General features: G+C 39.9%; 1 protein-coding gene across 7 annotated transcripts in view; it reads left to right on the plus strand.

Moving 5' to 3' along the window:
* Positions 1–21,020, plus strand: part of magi2a (membrane associated guanylate kinase, WW and PDZ domain containing 2a) — a 472,217-nt gene that overhangs the window by 371,152 nt on the left and 80,045 nt on the right. For 5 of the 7 annotated variants that reach the window (XM_042335534.1, XM_042335536.1, XM_042335537.1 and 2 more), the window contains 4 exons: positions 18,308–18,365; positions 19,309–19,430; positions 19,784–19,909; positions 20,321–20,503. In XM_042335534.1, the coding sequence (XP_042191468.1) occupies positions 18,308–18,365; positions 19,309–19,430; positions 19,784–19,909; positions 20,321–20,503 (489 nt within the window). The remainder of the gene's footprint in view (positions 1–18,307; positions 18,366–19,308; positions 19,431–19,783; positions 19,910–20,320; positions 20,504–21,020) is intronic. The other 2 variants (XM_042335535.1, XM_042335540.1) reach the window with 1 other exon arrangement.

Here is a 21,020-nt window from a genome sequence, read left to right on the forward strand (position 1 = left end):
TACAGCTTTTTCAATGTCCAGTTTTTTCCCCTAAGTAACTTTATTAATGATACTGTACTGTATTATATTATTGAATTGATACAGATATGTATTATATCAAGTCTCTACTGTTAAAACTGTGTGTTAAAAAAATTGGAAGCCCATTGTAAAACCTTGTTGAATTGTTTAAATGGGAGAAGAAACTGAACATTGTGGTGGGAATAATGAAGTGAAGGACTGACCTTGAAGCTAAAGCACATCTGTATCAATTCAAGAATAAAGCTCCCCAGATTCTTTTAATGGCCATGGAGATGGTTTAATGCGATCACATCAACACATTGGCATAGAGGCAGTAAACCAAGACCACTTAATATAGTTCTTCTGCTAAACCAGAACAAAGAGTACAAGATTCCCTCCTAAATCTCATTGAGAATGTAGGTTATCCTCCATAGTCAATGCCATGGTAAAGAGGAGGGACTACAAACACAGATTAAAAATAACTTCAGACATGGCATCAAATTAGTGAGATTGTGTTTTATTCCTCGGGCTCTTTCTGTCTTTATCCATTTTTTCACCTTGGTCTATGTATACATGAGCTTTTCTTGTTCTCTCCCTTTCTTTTGTTGTGTGTGTGTATGTCTCTCTTCAGTCCTTTATTCCTGCCTATGTCTCTCCTCTCTGTCCCTCTTTCACAGATGTGGAAATACCCACAAATTCTGGAAGGAAAAAAACAGTAGGCAGACATAATACAGTACAGTAAAGCCCCAACATAACAACAACAGCAACAAAATTACATATCAATTATACATGCTTCTTTTACTGATTTGAGGCATCCTGGAATATTGTTCTGGATTAAAAAAATTTAATCCCTTTTAAACTTGTATCTAACTGCAGTCAGGTAGGTCCCCATTAAATCGTCTCTTTTCAAGACGGAAGCGCCTTAGCTGGCGGCAAGAGCAATTTTCTCACCACAAAAATATAAACTATCCCAGGAACAACCATTCGGCTTCAGGGTAATTGCGTTTCAAGCGCCTGTTCAATAAAATGAAACAATGGTGGGATCATTCCAGATCCCGGTCAAGGTGGTTGAGCCACGAAGAAAGCACATGGGGGAGATAAATATTTTGTTAATGAAATCGGACGTTCAGCAATGTTGTCAATATAATGAGATAGCAGCACAATCCAACCAGTCAGTGCGTTTACTGTAATGGCATAAACAAGATGCCTGTCAATCAACACCATTCTCCACTTTATTTTCTTGTTGCTGCTTGATTTAATGATCAAAGTCTCTGTGATTACAGGCATCCAGGTGGTAATCGTGTGGGCATTGGAAAGGGTTGGATTGTTTGGATCATGTGTATAGTGGGTGACTCCGAATAATAATAATCCTTGCATTTGATGTAGCGCCTTATCATGTCTTCAAGACATCTCAAAGCGCTTCACAGGATATACTGTAAAGTGAATTGACTGTGTATTTTGTGGGCGAATATATCAATAAATCAGGTGACTAGAAACTGAGGCTGAAAATGAGGCATTCGTAAACCAAACATCACTACACTACTTGCAACTTCCTTTATATGCCTGAAATTATGTAATTTGCTATCAAATTTAGTATAAAATTAGTTAAAAGTACAATCCTGAAGGCTGACAAATGTTGTTTACCATCAGTGTTTTGTTGATTTCCAGTAACCTCACCCACAAAATGACACTATATTCTGTGAGACTCTTTAAGATGTTTCAACAATGTGATAAGGACCTATATCAATTGCAAGGTTATTATTATTACCTTCTTTGGATGTGTCTATTAGCTACTACTGAATATTGAATTTCCAATCTATACTTGTACATTCAGAAAATGTTGAACAATTCTGACATTGTGATTGATGCACTAAAACAGCAGTATGAACACATATTAAGGTTAATTTGGGCGTATTTTATTTCAACCAATCCATCAAAGAGATAAACGTGCAAAATTGTCAAAGAATAATAAAACACTGCCTTTTAGAATGATTAACACCTCTGCCCTTTGAATGTCAGATCCTTCTTTTCCAACGCTTGTCTGTTTCAGTGACACATTTTTGGCAATTTAATGCTTATTTAGTGAAAACAGTTTTAGTACATATTGGATTATAAATTAGCAGAATATGTTGGCAGTGATTTTAAATGGATCATAAATAGATTTTTCTTTTGGATAACGGGAATAATCTTTATTCCTCTTCGGTTGCTTTTTTTCGTTAAGGTAAATAGATCAATTAATAAACACCAAACGTTTGGAATTCATGCATTTCACTCTTGTCAGATCTGTCTCAATGAACGGTTATGCCTCGAAGTAGTACTTAGCTTTGTCACTTACAGCAATTTCCCCAGAAGGTAATTTAAGCAAAAAGTCCCTTGGTGAGCAAGAGCTGGGTCACAGGTGGAGAGAATTGCAATCACGAGTAACCTTAAGAATATTTAAAATTGCAACATAGCAATGAATATAAAAGCAGTAAAATGTCTTTTTCAATGCCAGTTATTGTCGTTTCTTTAATGGACATTTCTTCTCTTTTTTTTAACCTTCCTATGTTGCAACCTTGGACTTTGACTAAAACAATGAGCCAGTCCTTGTGCCTGTGACCTTCTGCAGAGGCTACACCAGAGCTTCTCTATGACTAGGTACGAAAAGGTACTAAAGTGTAGCCCCCCTCCTCCCGAGGTGAATCCAATCGAGATTGACAACTCACTATGGCTCTAGCCTGAATGCCAAATGATTGTAATTGGAAATTCTCCCAGCTTGCTGTGTGCTACAATGGAACAATGCACAAGTTAGCTGCCAGTTACTTTCATTTTTATTCCTACTGCTGGGAAATTGCGGCTTTCTGTAGTACATTTTTTTACCAAAGTTATTTATCTGGCTCTCGTGCAACATTGACTAAATGGCATTCCCTGGCTCTTAAAGCGGTCAATGTGTTGACTTAAGCTCCGTGGGGAAAGTGGTGAGTTGGTCACCTTGAGGCTGACCTGGCAACGAAATGTCGGAATCGAATCAGCTCTCTGTGGCAATCTCAACAGCTTAGGTCCTGAGCCAGGCAGGTCCTCGGTACTCCAAGGCACTGCTGACAACAGACCACCTAGCCAAACTTATTGAAGAGGCAGACCTTCCCTGGGGATAAGGATTCTTCCCACTCATCTCCTGTTAACCCTGCAAGCCAAAGCCCTAATGGGTAGGGTGGTCTTCACTGGACAAGCAGCAGGAATCTTGCCAGACAATGCTCTCAATGGTAAGCTGTGCTGTTTCATCTGGTTAAACTCCCAGTACCCCCAACACACACTCTGGGTCCCCAAACTTTGTCTCTCGCCAAGCTTTCTCCTAATATTCTTCGGAATCAGGTTTGCAAGGTATGTCCCTCCAGGTAGAAGTGTGTATTCTATTCCAGACATGTGGATATTTCCATGAGTTTACACCATACACATATGGACCTATATGGTTTGCATACTTTTAAGTATAGTGGCATGTTTCCGGATGTCTCAAAGTCACCTGGTTGACCAAACAAAATCTCCCCAGCCTCAATCTGCAACTGCATATTGAATTTATCTGTGAAACCATCCTGTATCCCTTGTGTTACTGATAAAGAGCTCACTTTTCATCCAATCTTGATGGTTTGGACAAAGATTAGGAATGCAACCATTTGCAGGTTACATCCTGTTGCCCCTTGTGACTTGCCTCCTCCCCCGACACATTCAAAACCTGCTTCAAGTCTTACCTCTTTGACCGCATTTGGGTCATCTTACCCCTCTCTACCCCCCCCGGCTTAGATGCCCAGTGGAAAACACTTTGAGAAATCCTCCTGACCAGAAAGGTGTTATATAAATCTAAATTATATTGCATTGTTTACAGTCAAATAGACTGCCAATGCTTGCTCTCTAGGCTCACAAATGAAAAATATCCATCTCTGCAAATTAACTTAATTGAAATAACTTCAGTTCCACAAATGTCAGGAGGGAACCTAGCCTTTGTGCAACTGTGCAACTCTAACACACTTGAGAGGAGGGTAAGGGAAATAGGCAACTGAAACAGAGCAGCAACTGGGAACTCAATGTACCATTGAGCTCATGATAAAAAATGCATTGAACTAAAACCACCCTGAAGGTTTCAGTTCAATTAAATATAATCGAATTTCATCTTTAAGCAGAGAAATTAATCAGTCGTATTTCAATTTTAATACATGTTTATGCGGTGAGTATTTTTTTGATACCTGGATGATTTCTGACTCTTTTTGACAAGTTGAGTCTTTTTATAATGACTATCTTTTATGTCAGTGAAAGTGTCTGAGTAGAGGCCAGACATATCCTCCACAGGGAGCCTAAATCAGTTGAATAAACCCTGGCTACTGTTGGCATATTTCCTAATTGTTAGTTACATAGGGACCTGGGGAGTGGATCCTAACAAGAGAGTTATTTTCAATGTAAAACAAAAGTACAGTATTTAAAACAATGAAGGCTTTAAACTAGGAACATACCACCATGGAGCTTGTTAGAGTTAATTGGTACATTTATCTTGGCACTTCTTTTTTTTAAAAAAACTGTTGATGAAACTTGTGCAATATTCAGAACTTCATAAAAACAAAAGGCAGGAATATTGTGCAGAGAGCAGAAAACGATAAACACAGCACTTATTATAAACACAGCGAATGTGCAGGGCTGGTGATAACCATCACAACCTACTTGGTAATGTCCCAGGGTAGAAAAATCTCTAGGGTCTAAATTCCTGAAGCCTCGGAAAGAGAGAGAGAGAGAGTATAGGGGTGGAACTGCATATCCTCCTATTCACTCCCCAATCATGCGAGTCCCCCAATGGGGAACAACCGCTTGACCATTTGGAGAAGGATGCCTCCCAATCAGTAGTGGATGCTGTGATACAAGCCCAGCCAGGCCCACTGTACATATCCAGCATGCCAGGCCCATTACAACAGGAGGTGAACAGGAGCAGAAATACCAGGACAAAATATTTGGATAGATATCTGTTAGGACAGGGTATTAAGGGATACGGGGCAAGGGCGTGCAATTGGACTTGAGGTACAGATCAGCCATGATCTTATAGAATGGCGTAACAGGCTCGAGGGGCTGAAAGGCCTACTCCTGTTTCTATGATAAGGATTTCATAGAATCACAGAATCCTACAGCACAGAAGGAGCCCATTTGGCCCATCTTCCCTGTGCCAGCTCTTTGAAAGCGCTATCCAACTAGTGCCACCCCCCCCCCCCCCGCTCTTACCCATAGCCTTGCAATATTTTCCTTTTCAGGTATCTAATCCAATTCTCTTCTAAAATTGAATCTGTTTCCACCACCTTTCACATAGTGCATTCTAGATTGTAACAACTCACTGCATAAAAAAATTCCTCCTCATCTCCCCTCTGGTTCTTTTGCCAAGGTTACATCCTGAAGATTTAATGCTATAATATTGTTTGAGATATGTATAAGTGTTTTATAGCCTTATTTTACCATGTGCTAAAAACAATAAGTGATCCCACAGTGGTAGCTAATGATCAACTGTTTATTGAATTGGCTGTAAGGTTGCGAGAAGCTCTGTGTGTCATTATCTTGGCGTCATTGCAAGGATTGTGCTGGTTATGATACATAGCACACAAGGCAAATAACTAGCATTTCTTATTCTTGGCTGTATATGTCTATAAAGGCTTTTCATCACAGATTTGGAATCTAGCCACCAAATTCTATCTTAAGGAGTCTCAGATGAAACCTTGCAGATGCATCTAGAAATGCAATGATGGAAAATGCAGTGTTTTGCGGGTATATTTTGTTGAAATAAAATAACAGAAAATGAGATGTTCTTCATCCTGACCAGCAGTGGTGGAAAAGGTGATGTTTCTTCATTTATGACTTTAACATCAGGGACAGTTGGTGCTGTACAAATGTAATTTCCCTATACAAAAGCAGCTTCAATGCAATGTCATTTCTAAGAATAAATTGGTCACTTGATCCGTAATTGTTGGTGCGACACTGCTGTGCGCAATCGGTTGCTGTGTTTCACCCAGATAATATACAGTCAATTCACTTTACAGTATATTTGGGACATCTTGAAGACATGATAAGGTGCTATATCAAATGCAAGGATTATTATTATTATAACCTGACTATCTCTTGTCTGGGTAAAGTAACACTGCCATATAAAAGTAATTTTTTGACCACTCATTGATTGCAATACCTTTTGATCCACCTGACCTCAACAAACACGTCGACCGTTGGATGTTGTTATTACAATTCCCTGAACAACTGTGGTAATTGAGCACTGTCCATGTGTAATTTAGCATGATCAGGTCTGGCAGCACATCAGACACAATGTGCAAAAGAAGGCCCAAGAATGCTGGAAACATGTTGGATGGTTTGTCATCCGCAGTAACCTCCAGAGAAGTCAGATGGACGAATTCGAAAAAAAATTGCACTTCAAGTCTTTGAGGAGGTTATCATCTTTATTCGAATAAAAAATTAAAAGTGAGGTTAAGCTGCACAAGATGGGATGTGAAATGCTGTGTCGGACACACTGCAATAAGTGAGCCAAGGTTTAATAGGAATAAAGGGTTCCAGAGTGAAGGACCACTCAGATCATCTTCCCTCTTGTTTTCCGCAGACATTCTTGTTGAGGTCAAACAGGTGCTGCCAGTTCTCAAATACTTCCCGCAAGTGGTCGTTCTTCACACTAAGCTTAGATGAAACCCCTTGTCTCTGGAACACACTGCCTCTATCCCTCTACATCACTCCCTCTCTACTATTAAATCCCATCTCAATACCTACCTTTCGTCGCACTCTCCTTCCTCCCTTGCTGGGCATCCAAACTTGCTGCTGTTAAGCACTTCGAGACATTATCCTACATGAAGACTGCTATGTAAGTGATAGGTTGTTGTTGGTAGATATTGACTGTTGGCTGGCTGTTCAAATAATGGAGAAAAGGTTAGAAATTGCACAAAAACCCAGTCCTATCCTATCCCCATTCAATGTCCTCACACATGAACACAATCCAGAAGAAAATCACTGGTTTCTCTCAAAGAGTAGGAATCCTTGCTGATTTTTGCTGATTCTATAAGCATTGAAGGCAGTTGAACCCAATTCAATCACAGCCCTGACAGATCTGCTAACTCAGCACTCTGTGTATATTGCTTTGACTGGACGATCACTCACTTCTGCACTCCATAAATGGGGTGCCTAAAACACGACATTCATTAACAGGAGCCGCAAACAGTGAGAGTGTCGCACTGAACTACAAAACATCACACTTTAATGTTATCATGGACTAATCTATTTCCACGTGTGAGCATGACACTTCAGGTTCCTGGACGCAGTCATTATTTGTGACTTCTTTCAACAGGTATCTTGTTTCAAACTCCAATGTGTGTTTGGAGGGTGAGGAAAAAGATCAGCTGTCTATATTAAGATCACAGAGGTGAATATTTGGCCCTGTTTCGTGCAAGATCCATCTCTCCCTTCTACTGGAGTTACGGTCACTAGTCCCTGCTCTTTCCCCATATTCCATCTTCTGGAATGATTTGAAGAGTCGTATATTTTATCGGTTTTAGAAACAAAACATTTGTCTAAGCAGACACTGAGAAACCTGGTAATCTTTTATTCTGTTATTAAACCTACTCAATGTTTGCTTTACAATAATATTTCTACCACTTGCCATTGGCTTTCACACCTGCAACAGGAATGACTTGCATTGTATTTCCCTTCCCGTAGGGTGCTTCACAATGACTGGGTCAGATGCTGACTCGGGGAAAGGGGGTAAGCGGGCAACCCTTGTTGGCGCAGTTAGGGCGGGGGGAATGCAGCAAGCCAGACTGAGCTGAGCAGAGGGGCTGAGCAGAGGAGGAAATCAGAGAGATAGGAAGGTGCTAGGGACGTGAAGGGATTTATAATTGAGGCTTGAAATACTTGTGCATGAATTTCCAAATAGAAGACCATTGAGGGGATGTGTCCATCAGGCTTATGTTCCTTAGCCAACAATAGTGAGTTGAGCAACATAGTGCCCAATTTACGGATTTGATCATTCACTTTAAAGGCATTCCAGTTACGAACAAACGAAACAAGTACAGGCTGTCTGGACTCAGATCTACACTGCTGTTCATTCACATTCACGTTGTCCGAAGGAAGGGCATCATTTCAACAGCTCAGCGGCATTTACTAGAATAGTTTCTAAATTATCAAATTATTGAATTGACAAATAGAATTGATCTTCATAAAACTACAAAAAATGATTGACAAAAATCAGTAAAATGAAAGTGGCCTCATAATCACTGTTATGATCACATCTCTCACTTCATAGTTGTTTGTGGGACATCGCTGTGTGCAAATTGGCTACCGCATTTGCCTGCAAAATACGCTATACTTAACAGTAAATCTTGTGAAGCCCTTTGAGATGTCTCAGTGACGCGATAATGCAAATGCAAGGCTTATAATAATTACTTGAGATTCACTGGAAAGTTGCTTTACAAATGTTTCATTCACCTTGGGTACCATATTGCTAACAGACCATGAATTCTTAATCAGATGTATTGTGCTTTCCCAGGTAGCAGCTGGGCTGTAGTCAAGAGACCATGACATTGTAGACAGCAGACTGTGTTGGCATTAAGTCTATTCAAATCTGTGTGTCCAATATTCAAGATATTGAGCAAATTATTTTCAAGTGCTTCTTGCACAAGGTTTCACACATAGGAATTCTGTATAAAATTCCAACTGCTTTGATGCTGCTATGAATCAGCACATTAACAAAGCACTAAATATGTAAAAGACCACTGAAACTGCAAAAAAAATGAATTCATGTTTATATTCTGTAGAACAGATGTGTGCTCTTTCATTCAAAGGTCCTTTGATACTGATTAACCAGCCATATTCTGAGATTAAACAGTGTGGCAGATGGTATCACAGATCAAGTGCAGGGAAAGATTATTTTGGAAGTGAATGAATATTGCTTACCATTAAAATGCAAAATCATAGAGGTTATTAACTTTGAGATTTTTCATTTTTAATAAAAGATTTGAAATGGAATTATTTAAATCCACGTGCGTGTAAACGAGGCTTGTAATATTCAAGCAAGTGTTTATTTCCTGATGTGTACATGACATTCCATGCAGAATTAGCATCACTGCATTCCACAAGTGAAATTTAGCTCAAGGATGGATTAGGGCAAAGGAGCATCTTTGCATTTTAATTGCCTATTATGAGTTCCAGCAGTGGTTTTCATTTAGACAGACAGTGTTTGGATATTAATTTTCATGCATTTGTGATTTACCACGATCCAAGCTATGGGGTTTTAGCTGGTCAGACTCCAGCAGTTACCCCAACGCACACTCTGAGATCCTCAAGCCTTGGCTCTTGCCAACCTGCGCCTAATACTTTCCAGAATTAGGTAAGCAGGAAGCGTCCCTCCAGGGAGAGAGTGCGCATTCCATTCCAGCAATCGATCTCTGGGATTTCCATGTCTAGGGGGGAATGCATGGAATTCTCAGCTTGGCTTGGATACTCTTTAAGCACGGTGATGGGTTTCCGAATGTGTCAGAACCCCCCCCCCCCCACCCCCCCAACTGACCAAAACAAAATTAAATCGACTCCAACCAGCTTCTGTGCTTCTTCCAATTTTTTTTGAAATATAGCAGCTGTTCTGTACAGCGATTTACAGCAGACTAGTGGCATGAAAGCATTCATGTGCAAATTATTTCTTCAAATATTTGAGGAGCCTGGAGTTGAAAAGTGATTCCAAAGACTTTTTTTATGGGATTCGGCCACACAGCATCGCTTTCGAATCCGTGCACTGCATTTGTAGAAATACTCTATAGCGCTTGGAAATAAGGCAATTGCTTATGTGCTTCTAGCTATGTCCAGCAGTGCTTCCAGATTGCTGCAGACTGGAGTCTAATATGCAACATCGTGTAGAAACTTGTAATTGGTAATAGGAAGTGAGTCTGTGGGAATGTCGCTCCAGTTATAAATTGTTGTATATTAGACTCCAATATACTCTGATAATGTCTTGTTTCTTTTTAGTTGGGGTGGGGATGGTTATAGAGGATCTTTCATTTCAACAGTGATAATTGTTACAGTCTACGTGTATATGTGTGTATGTCTCGCTCTCTCTTGACTTTCTCTCACAAAAAGAACTATTAATTTTCAGCCACAGTAAACCTGAAAACTAAAGCAACCACTTTGATATGCACTGGACTGTTACTAACTACACCAATCTCATGATGTAACTGAACAGACTTTATAACTTATACAGGTGCATTGCCAGCTGTGTGGTGGATAAATATCTCCAACGTTCAGACTGTCCACGATAATTTGATTAGTTAGTCATAGTCAACCTCATAAGTGGAGATGTTTAGCAGAATACACTAAAACCCCAGCTCGCCGGAGCAATGGGGAAGGGGAGGAGGGGAATCCAGTCTGGCAAGCCGGAATTTCTAGATAAGTGTAACTGCATTGCCAGTATTGGCATTATAATTGTTTGAATCTCGCGAACAAGATAGCGAATAAACAGTCTTCTGCTTCATGGGATTTAATCTGAGTGAAGTCGATATCCCTGGACACTGAAGGCCAGCAAGAATGGGGAGGTGCTAGGATAGATGGTGGGCTGGCAGGAGTCTATCCATACGTAGGCCCGCATAATTATTATTTTTTAAACATCCGTTTCAGGCCCGGTCCAGCTAGATTTGAATTCCAGATACCCGGAACATAGGAACAGGAGGAGGCTGTTCAGCCCTTCGAATCTGTTCCGACATTTAGTTCGATCATGGCTGATCTGTACCTCAACTAATCCTTTCAATTCCAATTTCCCACTTTCTTCCCATATCCCTTATTACCCTGACCTACCAAAAATCCACCAACCTCACTTTGAAGGTGTGAATGGATCCAGCACCCACGATCTTTTGGGGGAGAGAGTTCCAGATTTCTACCACCCTTTGAGTGTAAAAATGCTTCCTGATTTCACTCTTAAATGTCCTGCTTCTAATTTTAAGACTATGCCCCCTTGTTTTGGATTCCCCCACCAGAAGAAATAGCTTCTCTGCATCTACCCTATCAAGTCATTTTATCATCTTAAATACCTCAATCAAATCACCCCTCAACCTTCTAAACTCAAGGAAATACAATCCAAGTTTACAAAGTCTTTCCTCATAACTTAACCCTTTTAGGCCTGGTAACATTCTAGTGAACCTGCACTGCACCCCCTCCAGGGCCAATATATCTTTCCTGAAGTGTGCTGCCCAAAACTGAACACAATACTCCAGATGGGGTCTTACTAAAGCTCTATACAGCTGAAGCACCATTTCTTCCCCTTTGTATTCCAGGTACCTTGAGATAAAGGCCAATAGGCCTTTTTGGTTACATTTTGCCCAGGGAACTAGTTTTTAGTGATTTATGGATATAGACACACTAATCTTTTTGCTCCTCCACAGTTCTTAATTTCTCCCCAATAAGAAAATATTCTGCTTTATCTTTTTTCGGTCCACAGTGGATGACCTCACACTTTCCTACATTTAACTCCATCTGTCACAGCTTTGCCCACTTAATCTGTCTAAGTCGATTTGTAACTTCCTACTCCCATCTACACAACTTACTGAGTTGTGTAGATGGAGTCTGATAAGCTTGGGGTTTAATGTATATTGTTGTATATCTCCGATCACCTATTGGGTAAATTGTGCAAACTGCTAGGATAAATAAGATGTGTAGGTTCAAATAATTAAGCTAGCAGTACTGTCAGTGCTGGGATCCTAGGTTAAGGTGGGCAAAATTTGACAAGTTTCCTCCTCTTGATCGTTGGAGTCCAATTTGTGCCAACACATATAGATATAATTATCTTATTCACCAATACAAATGGATCAGAGACTCACCTAAAATCCCCTTCAATGGTTCATTACATAATTGAGTGTAGCTGTAATTCACTCCCTACGGAAACATTTCATGTGGTGAATCCAATGCTACAAGTTTTGCACGTGTTGTTAACTCAACCCACAAATTAGACCCCCACTGTTCTTTGAGTCAGTGTTGTAATGTCACTTGACAGTGATCTTAAAGTCTGACTTTTATGTCCACCAGTGTTGCTTCTCACAAAGGTGATAAAGAATCCAATATACTACCAATCCACAACTGGCTGCCGCATTTCGGCGAAACTTGCCCAACATTTCGCCATGCCGGGAATTGAACCCAGGTCTCTCGCTTGAAACAACAGCAACTTACATTTATGTAGAGTCCCCACACAGTGTAGCGTCCCAGAGCACTAACAGGTGGTGACGGCTTGAGTTTCGATTATTAGACCTTTTCCCATTGGTAAAAATATGAATAAATAAAAAAATAAAATGAATTAGTGTCAGCAGAAGAAACTAGTTATAAAATTAGAACCATGGACAGTTTCAGTAATAACCAATATTTTTGACGTACCTGTTAGATGATATATACAAAGGGATGTCAAAAGTACATTTTAATTGAAATCCATTTGAATTCATTTTAACACGATGGGCTCTCTGATTTTGCTTTCAACCTCTGTGCCCATCCGAATACAACACTGCATTGGACTGAAGTATGTACATGCACAACTCAAGACGTCGTGAGTCGTGTAGCGTATTGGTTATAGCGCTCGCCTCGCTTTCCGAGCAGGGCAAAACCTTAGGCAAATTTACCTAGGCGTAAGTAGGAACCTGGTTGTTAGTCGATTGGCGGATTGCTTTCCAGGGTTGTTAGTCCCTCCCAAAACAAAAAATGTGGTCACTCAATCCACAACTGTTTGGGGGACACTGCTGAGCGCAATAGGCTGCCTTGTTTTGCCCACAAATACACAGTCAACCCACTTTACAATATATTCTGCAAAGCGCCTTCTCAAGAAAGCGATAAAGCACTACATCAAATACAAGGATTATTACTATTACCGTTGTGTTTATACTATTTATTTATTTATCTCACAGCATAAATTTAGATTGAGCAGGTGATTCAAAAGTGAACCACGCTAATGTCCTGCTGCTGAGACGCTTTGAGGAGATAGTTTTGGCAACACTTCAATACACATCATTTATAAATGATATAGATTTATAAATTACTCTTGTGCTCCACCTCTCTTTATTGCTGAGAATGGATATTTCTTCAATTCCAGCAGTACATTTTACACTACATTTCCCCCAACTGTATGAGGCGACAGGTAATACTCCACTGTCTCTGTATTAGTCCCAAAACGATCTTCACATACCGGCATCTCCATGATAAATTGAGGTATAAAATATCATTATAGGTAATAGCGTGTTTTTGAAGGAAAAACGTAGATTGCAAGAACATTATGTAGTTGTTCACTCACAAAACAGTCCCTCGACCTTTCTGTATATCCTGTGAAGCACTTTGAGATGTCCTTCCGACCTGAAAGATGCTATACCAAATATAAGAATTATTTTTGTTCCCGAGCATGTTAGTTTGTTAAAGTCAGAATAATACCATTGGTAATGCTCTTTATTTGGAGAGGATTAACCTCACTATACTGTCTTTGGTTTAAAGTTTGCTGTGAGACTTTGGATTTTATCTCTTGAAAGAAGAAAATAGTTTGTCGATTTTCACAGTCTTTTACAGAGTTTCTCTAACTGCAAGTTTTAAAGAGAAAGTTGCTTTCAGGCTAAATGAATGTAAACTCCTAATATAGGAGAGTTTCACAAAATTCAAAATAAAATTGGTCATTCACTCCACGGCTGTTGTGGGACATTGCTGTGTGCAAGAAAAGAAAAGAAAAGAACATTGAGGTAGGACATGAACCAATTCTTTAAAATACTGAGAGACACAACTAAATCAGATACAACTTGGAGTGTGAGCATACTACATTAGTACAAAATGAATATGGCTGCCAACCACAAAATTACACAAGTCAGATCCATTTTATAGTGTCTCCCGTGAAGTGCTTTTGAGACGTCCCAATGATGTGATTAGATGCTATATCAAATGCAAGGATTATTAAATTCTGCTTTCATTGCCACCGATATCCGAAACTAGACTGCGAAGGCATTTTACTAAATCATCGTGTATCCAGATTGTTGCTCGTTCTCTCTATTGTACTTTGTCAATTCAATATCATTTTGAAAATATTGTGGAATTCTTTGAAGGGATAACTAAACTGTATTATATAAGATATTATGTGTCGAAAGCATCTGATGATTTCCTACATGCGAGACATTTATAAAAATGTTAAGGCTCATGAATTGAATTGCATATTAATATTGCATATTAACTAGGTAGACCTTCTCAGATTTACACATAGAGATTTACGGAGTCCATTCAACAAAAGAAATTGAGATAGAACATGAACCAATTCTTTAAAATACTGAGAGACACAACTAAATCAGATACAACTTGGAATGTGAGCATACTACATTAGTACAAAATGAATAGCCTTACTGAGGTTAGAGATTAGAATTTGCTTTTTTCCCCTCCTACAGAGTAATAAATTCATGGAACAGGCTTCCAGCAAAACCAGGGAATTCTCTGTCTATTAACTTCCTCAGAAAAAGAACTAGATAAATACTGGTTGCGAACAAAATTAAAAGTTGCAGATTCTGGTATAATAAATGCAAATTAAATTGAATACACCATGGAATTGGATAGTTCCTGCCCGGCAATAGGCAGCAAAGTCTCATCTTTTTATTATATAATAATATATTTTTATTTTTATAATAATAGTCTTAAAATGAGAGCTAAGCCATTCAGGAGTGAAATCAGGAAGTATTTGTTCACGCAAAGGATAGGGGAAATCTGGAACTCTCTATCCCCAAAAGGCTATGGATGTGGAGTCCTGTAGCTCAGTGGTTAGAGCACTCGCTTTGCAAATGAGAGACCTGAGTTCAATCCCCAGCAGGTCAGGGCGAAACCTTGGGCAAGTTTCCTTACTCCACACAGAGCCTAATAATAATCCCTCCAAAAAAAAAACAATAATAAATTGGTCATTTTCAATCCACGACTGTTTGTGGGACATTGCTGTGCGCAATTGGCTGCCGCGTTCGCCCACAAATATACAGTCAATTCGCTTTACAGTATATTCTGTGAAGCGCTTTGGGACGTCCTCCCGACGTGAAAAGCGCTATAACAAATGCAAGGATTATTATTATTATTATTATCTGTTCAAATTTTCAAGACTGAGGTGGATAGATTTTTGTTAGGTCAGGGTATCAAGGGATATGGGGGAAAAGGCAGGTAATTGGAGTTGAGGTACTGATCAGCCATGATCTAATAGAATGGCAGAACAGACTCGAGGGGCTGAATGGCCTACGCCTGTTCCTCTGTTCCAAAATCTGTGCATAACAACAGCCACAGATAAGTAGCATGGAAAAGTACACAGGGGCAGAGTCCAGGGTCTCAGAACTGAATTGCCATCGACCGACTATGTTTTTAATATAGCAAGAGAATTTTTCCTTCCTTATTCCTCACTGCATAACTTTTAAGTTAAATCAGTTATTTCCTTTAAACTTCTTTTTAATCTGACAAGGAAGCTGTGAAATTTGTACTCTCTGCGACCTGTTTAAAGGCTTCCCCAATCCGGCTGTACGACTAGAATAATTCTGGGCACATCAGATTCTTATTCAAGAGAAATAGGGAGCTGTGTAGTTTGATGTTGTGTTGCATTGCTTTCCAGAATTTGATCAAGATGCCTGTGAAACACTGGCACTTTCCAGCATTTGATTGCCTCTTTTCTTACTCTGCTGTGAGTTTGTTGCACATCAAGTTTGTTGTCAAGTACCATCATAACAATGGTTTGCTTTCTGTAATGTTATTTAATACTACATTTTTTAACATTATATTTTATCAAAGATCCCTTGGCACTGTTCGAAAAGAAAAAGGAGGTTCCCTCTCTCCCGCTGTCCTGGCCAACGATCCCTCAAATAAATTTGGTCACTCACTCCGTGGCTATTTGTGGGACACTGCTGTGTGCAATTGGCTGCTGGGTTTTGCCCACAAAATACACAGTCAATCCACTTTACATTATATCCTGTGAAGCGCTTTGAGACGTTGCGAAGACGTGATAAGGTGCTATATCAAATTCAAGGATTATTATATTTTTACAGTACATGGAAAGACTTCTCATTTCCAAATCCTGAAACCACGACAGTGGTTCTGAACAATCAGCCTGCCAGTCTCATCATTATTGATTATGGTTCTGTGAACACATTACCTTCTGCTGTTACAAACTGCATTGCTAAATCTCCATTTTGAAAATATAAAGGCACGTTTTGATGTTAATGTGCTGTTTTTGACATTTTACGTTTACTCTTCCAGATTTTTAAATAGTTCAGTACACTCTTAACTTTCCCCCCACAAAACACTTTGCATCTAAAGGGTTAGGGTCAGATGTTCTTTGCTTCTAAGACAAACATGTAAACATGAAATTGAGGACCCGTTTGTGAAGAACGTTGTTTGGGCTTCACATATGTACAACAATGCAACAATCCAAAACATAGTTTCTCCGACTCTTTCTCCCCCCTCACTCCCCTCTCCCTTTGACAAGCATGCTTAGTTTTTTCTATGATGTATACATTGCTTATCCTGCCTGCCAACTTGCTTATGAATCTCCTCTGCCCACCTTCCAATTTGTTCTCCACGTCAGGAATCTCCCTGGTCCAGAGCCATTTTCACTTTTTATCTAAATTGTTGCAGCATATTCAACAGCACCTCTCACCATGCAAGACTCCCCCAGAACCGTTTTGCAGTGCCAGGCCAGACTGTGAACTCAAAGTCTAGACTCGCACAAATGCAAGGATTATTATTGTATTATTACTGCATTGGATGAAATATCCCTACTATAGGAACAGATTTTTATAGTCCTAATCTCGTGAGGCTGGCTACTGCACTGTAGGCAGGAATTCTTAATGATCTGCCATAATTATTTAAAATAAATCACACTACACGCCAGACACACAGACAATCTAAGACAGACGATAGTCTATAGACTGTTTCGGATGCCCTCGCAGCATGAAAGTCGCTATGTAAATGTAAAATTTGTTGTGGTTGTGTGGTCTGACACATGATGGCTTTATTTCACTCACAATTTTGTGATGTAGCATCAAATTACTGACTCACTTCACTCAGCTGGCTCAGGTCCTCTGCTTCTTCCTTGTACCCTCCGCTCCACCATTGGTGGCAGTGCTTTCAGACACTATGCTCCAAATATCTGGAACTCCCTGCCTTAATCCCTACATCTTGCCTCTTCTTTGACTGTCTTCAAATCACACCTGAAGACTTTCCTCTTCGCCAGTGCCTTCAAGTCACCTCCCCTCTCTTTCCAGCTTAGCGTCAAAGCACACCACTGTTAAGTGCTTTGAGATGCTATCCACGTGAAGGGTATTACATGCAAGTTGTTGTGGTTGTTGTTGTTGACTTGGTACCACTCTGAAATGAAAAGGAATCCAACCTGTGACTTTGATAAGCGTTTAACCTACAGCCGTCTGGATGGCGAGATACATCTTCGGAAAGTCTGACTATTTTTATATCCCACCCACGCCCCTGTTCACCTGTCATTCTGTATACGTCACAAAATAAACCTGATCGCCTTGTTCCCACCTCCGTTGACATTGAGAGTTAGAGTGCTCAGCGGGAAAAATGGCAGCCTAAGTGGCACCTCTCAAAAGGAAAAGGGCATCAGGATGTAAAATAGAACGACTCCTGCAGGGAACTCATGCTGCCTATTGCAAACTAAGCTCCGAGAAGAAACTAAGGTCTAGATTTCTGTTAGGAAATAATATCTTGGGATACAGTATATAGATCAGGACACGACATGTGCATGTGACTGCCAGGATGATGGAAGGCGAACTAGGTAGACCTTTGTTTTCTTTCGTTTATTCTATTCTTATGTTCTGATATAAATCAGACCCAATTTCTAGCTACTTATTCCCTCAGAAAACTAAATGTGTCTCAGCCTGAGTAGCTACTTGCGGCAAAGCGTTCCATAGTCGTGGGCCAAAATTGCTTCTGACCTTCCCTCTTAACTCTTTCAGTGACACTATATTCGCCGGCATGTATGCAATGCACGAAACAAATGACTGTGCATGTGCTATGGTTCTTTCCTCCGAAAGAAGCCATTTGTCTGTGTGTATACAACCGACATCATTATAACGACATTAGTCAATGTGCCAGAGATGTCAGAACTCGTACCAACAGATTAGTTATAAGAAATACCGTTAATAACACCATTCCCCCAAAGCAAATGCAAGGTTTGGTAGCTATGGCAGACACCTGGTTGTTGTGTACGCATAATAAGTGTATTGGCATTCAGCAGACAGGAGAAATAATTATCAATCTATATTTATCTGTGATTTCTTTTGTGTCATTTCAGAGCTTCCATATGGCTGGGAGAAAATTGACGATCCAGTCTATGGCACCTATTTTGTTGAGTAAGTTTGTTAAACTTTGTGGTATTAACAACCGTTAAAATAGATCACAAATCCACAGACCAGCTTGCCGTAGCCCTTTCAAATGTGACTGCATTGTGTATAGCAATTGTCCCTGCAATTGTACAAATTCATTGAATGTTCAGCTTTTCATGTGCTTTCATTTTTCTTCATTAAGATGAAGTGTGGCTTCAACTGTTTTGTTAGATAATTTATCTTTTGGCCCCCCAAAAATAGAAAGTTTGATGAATGAACGTAGTGGTTCGTGATGAGCTTTGGAGAATAAATAATGCAGAAGGGAAGCACACAGCATGTGATATCACCAGTCATATCACGTCAACTGAAAATATAGTCAAAAGCGGTCAGTAGTTATACCCCATTATCTCCCCTCCACAGACCAGAGATAGCTATTCACTGCTTTTGACTGCATTTTGGGTTGATTTGATATCACCTGGAACACCACATGCCAATAGCAAACATGTTTTGTCTATATAAGCTAAAATGTATCAGGCCGAAACGTACGGTACAAACACAGAAATGGTGACAATACACAGCAGATCATTCGGCACCTGAAAGTGATGGAGAGGTTATTGCCGGTCAAGACCTTTGGAGGTGTCATGATTTTTCAAAGGGTCATGACTGAAAGCTTAGCCTATCTCTCTTTCAGATGCTAATCGACCTGCTATGGATTTCCACCATTTCTGTTTTTGTTTCAGATTTCCAGCATCTGCCGTTTTCTTTTTATTTCCACTAAGAGACACATGGTACCTTTCAGACCTGAAGACAATATAATGAGTATGTTTGTCTTTGTTTTTTGTCACCTCTCACTGTCTCCTGGACTCTTCCTTCCTTACCGCATTCTCTTTTCTTGATTACTCTTATTTCAATGCTTTTTGTGCCATTCTTCTGCTCTTGCTATTTTTCTTTTTTCCATATGACGCTTTAGTCACATAAATCGAAAAACCCAGTTTGAGAATCCAGTTCTCGAAGCAAAGAAGAAGCTACAGCAACAGCATTCAATGCAGCAGGAACTAGTGCCCTGCACTATCCCATCGCCTGGTTTCCGAGGTAATATGATGATATTGTATGTAAATCGCATAACATTTGCAGTGTCGTACGCTCTGTTACTATGCTGTCTTTTTTTTCTTACCTGCTAAGATAAACTGTTAGCGTATTTATTATTAACCTTTAGAGGCTTTTCAATATGTTTCGGCAATAGTGCATAAAGCAAGTCTAATGTAATTGCGACATCAGTCGTAGCAGAAATTATACTGTAGCTGCAAACGAGCACATATTGGAATTGGTGAAGATTAATGTTCTTTGAATTAAGTAGCATGGAACTATCAATATTCTATAGAGTATAGTCATTATTCACAAGATCGAGGCCTAAGAATGAGGGTTTTTCTCCTTTATAACTGTAGAAGGCTCATCATCAACATTACCTAGACCCAAACATACCTGCCCAGGCACTCTGCCTCAGCGGTCTCGCAGTACGAATGACCTGTCTCAGTTTCGGAGTGGCAGTGCTGGAATGTACAGGCTGTATGGTATGTCAAAGTGCAACTTCACAGTAAGCTGCACTGTTGTAAAGCAGACATTTGTAGTGGGGAATCCTACATCACAGCTTATTATTCTCTGTTCCCAAAGGCACTGGCAGTGGGGTGTGATCTTCTGTTGCCTGCTTAAAGCATGCTTACAGTCAATATTTTTAAACCTTTCCACAAGACTCAAAACGCAGTTTGGTATAACTTCAAAATCCTGCCGCAAAAACTATAACAGTTCAAGGATGGAATCGGTTACAGAACATGAATCATTTAAAATCACGTCTTTTCCAAACTTAGGGCTGAAAGGATTAAAAATAGCAAAATAGTCACACACTCTCAGTGCCTTTAGCACTCACTCTATTGACACAAAGCAAGAAAAGGTTTTGAATTTTCTTCTTTGAATTATCAACCTAGAAAAGCCACTCTTCACTCGGGATGTTTCACAGCTGAAGGGGACGTTTCTGACCACCTCGTTGAAGAAGAGCAACATGGGATTTGGGTTCACCATCATTGGTGGTGATGAACCTGATGAGTTTCTACAGGTTAAGAGTGTGATTCCAGAAGGACCAGCAGCGCTGGATGGCAAAATGGAGACAGGTGAGCAAACGCCAGTCACAAGACGATAGGAATTCTCTAGGTTGATCACTCAAGAGAACTCATTTTTCCTTATTTGTATCACCCCCCACATACAAATTGTGGAGTCCCATAGAGTAGTGGTTAGGCTCGCAGGCGAGAGGACCCGGATTCCCAGTTCAGGGCGAAACCTTAGACAAGTTTCCTTACTCCACACGACTCTGTTTACCTGTCAGTAAGTAGGAACCCGGTCATTAATTGAGTAGCGGACCACTTTCCAGGAGTAACAATCCCTCAAAAAACAATTTGGTCACTCAATCCACGACTGTTTGTGGGACATTACTGTGAGCGATTGACTGCTGCGTTTCTCTCACTTAAAATACAGTCAATCCACTTTGCAATACTATTAATCCGCCTAATAATAATCCTTCCAAAAAACAAAACAATAATAAATTGGTCATTTTCAATCCATGACTGTTTGTGGGACATTGCTGTGCGCAATTGGCTGTTGCGTTTCGCCCACAAATATACGGTCAATTCA

The sequence above is a fragment of the Callorhinchus milii genome, unplaced genomic scaffold, assembly GCF_018977255.1.
Source record: "Callorhinchus milii isolate IMCB2004 unplaced genomic scaffold, IMCB_Cmil_1.0 Scaffold5, whole genome shotgun sequence".
NCBI classification, from domain to species: domain Eukaryota; kingdom Metazoa; phylum Chordata; class Chondrichthyes; order Chimaeriformes; family Callorhinchidae; genus Callorhinchus; species Callorhinchus milii.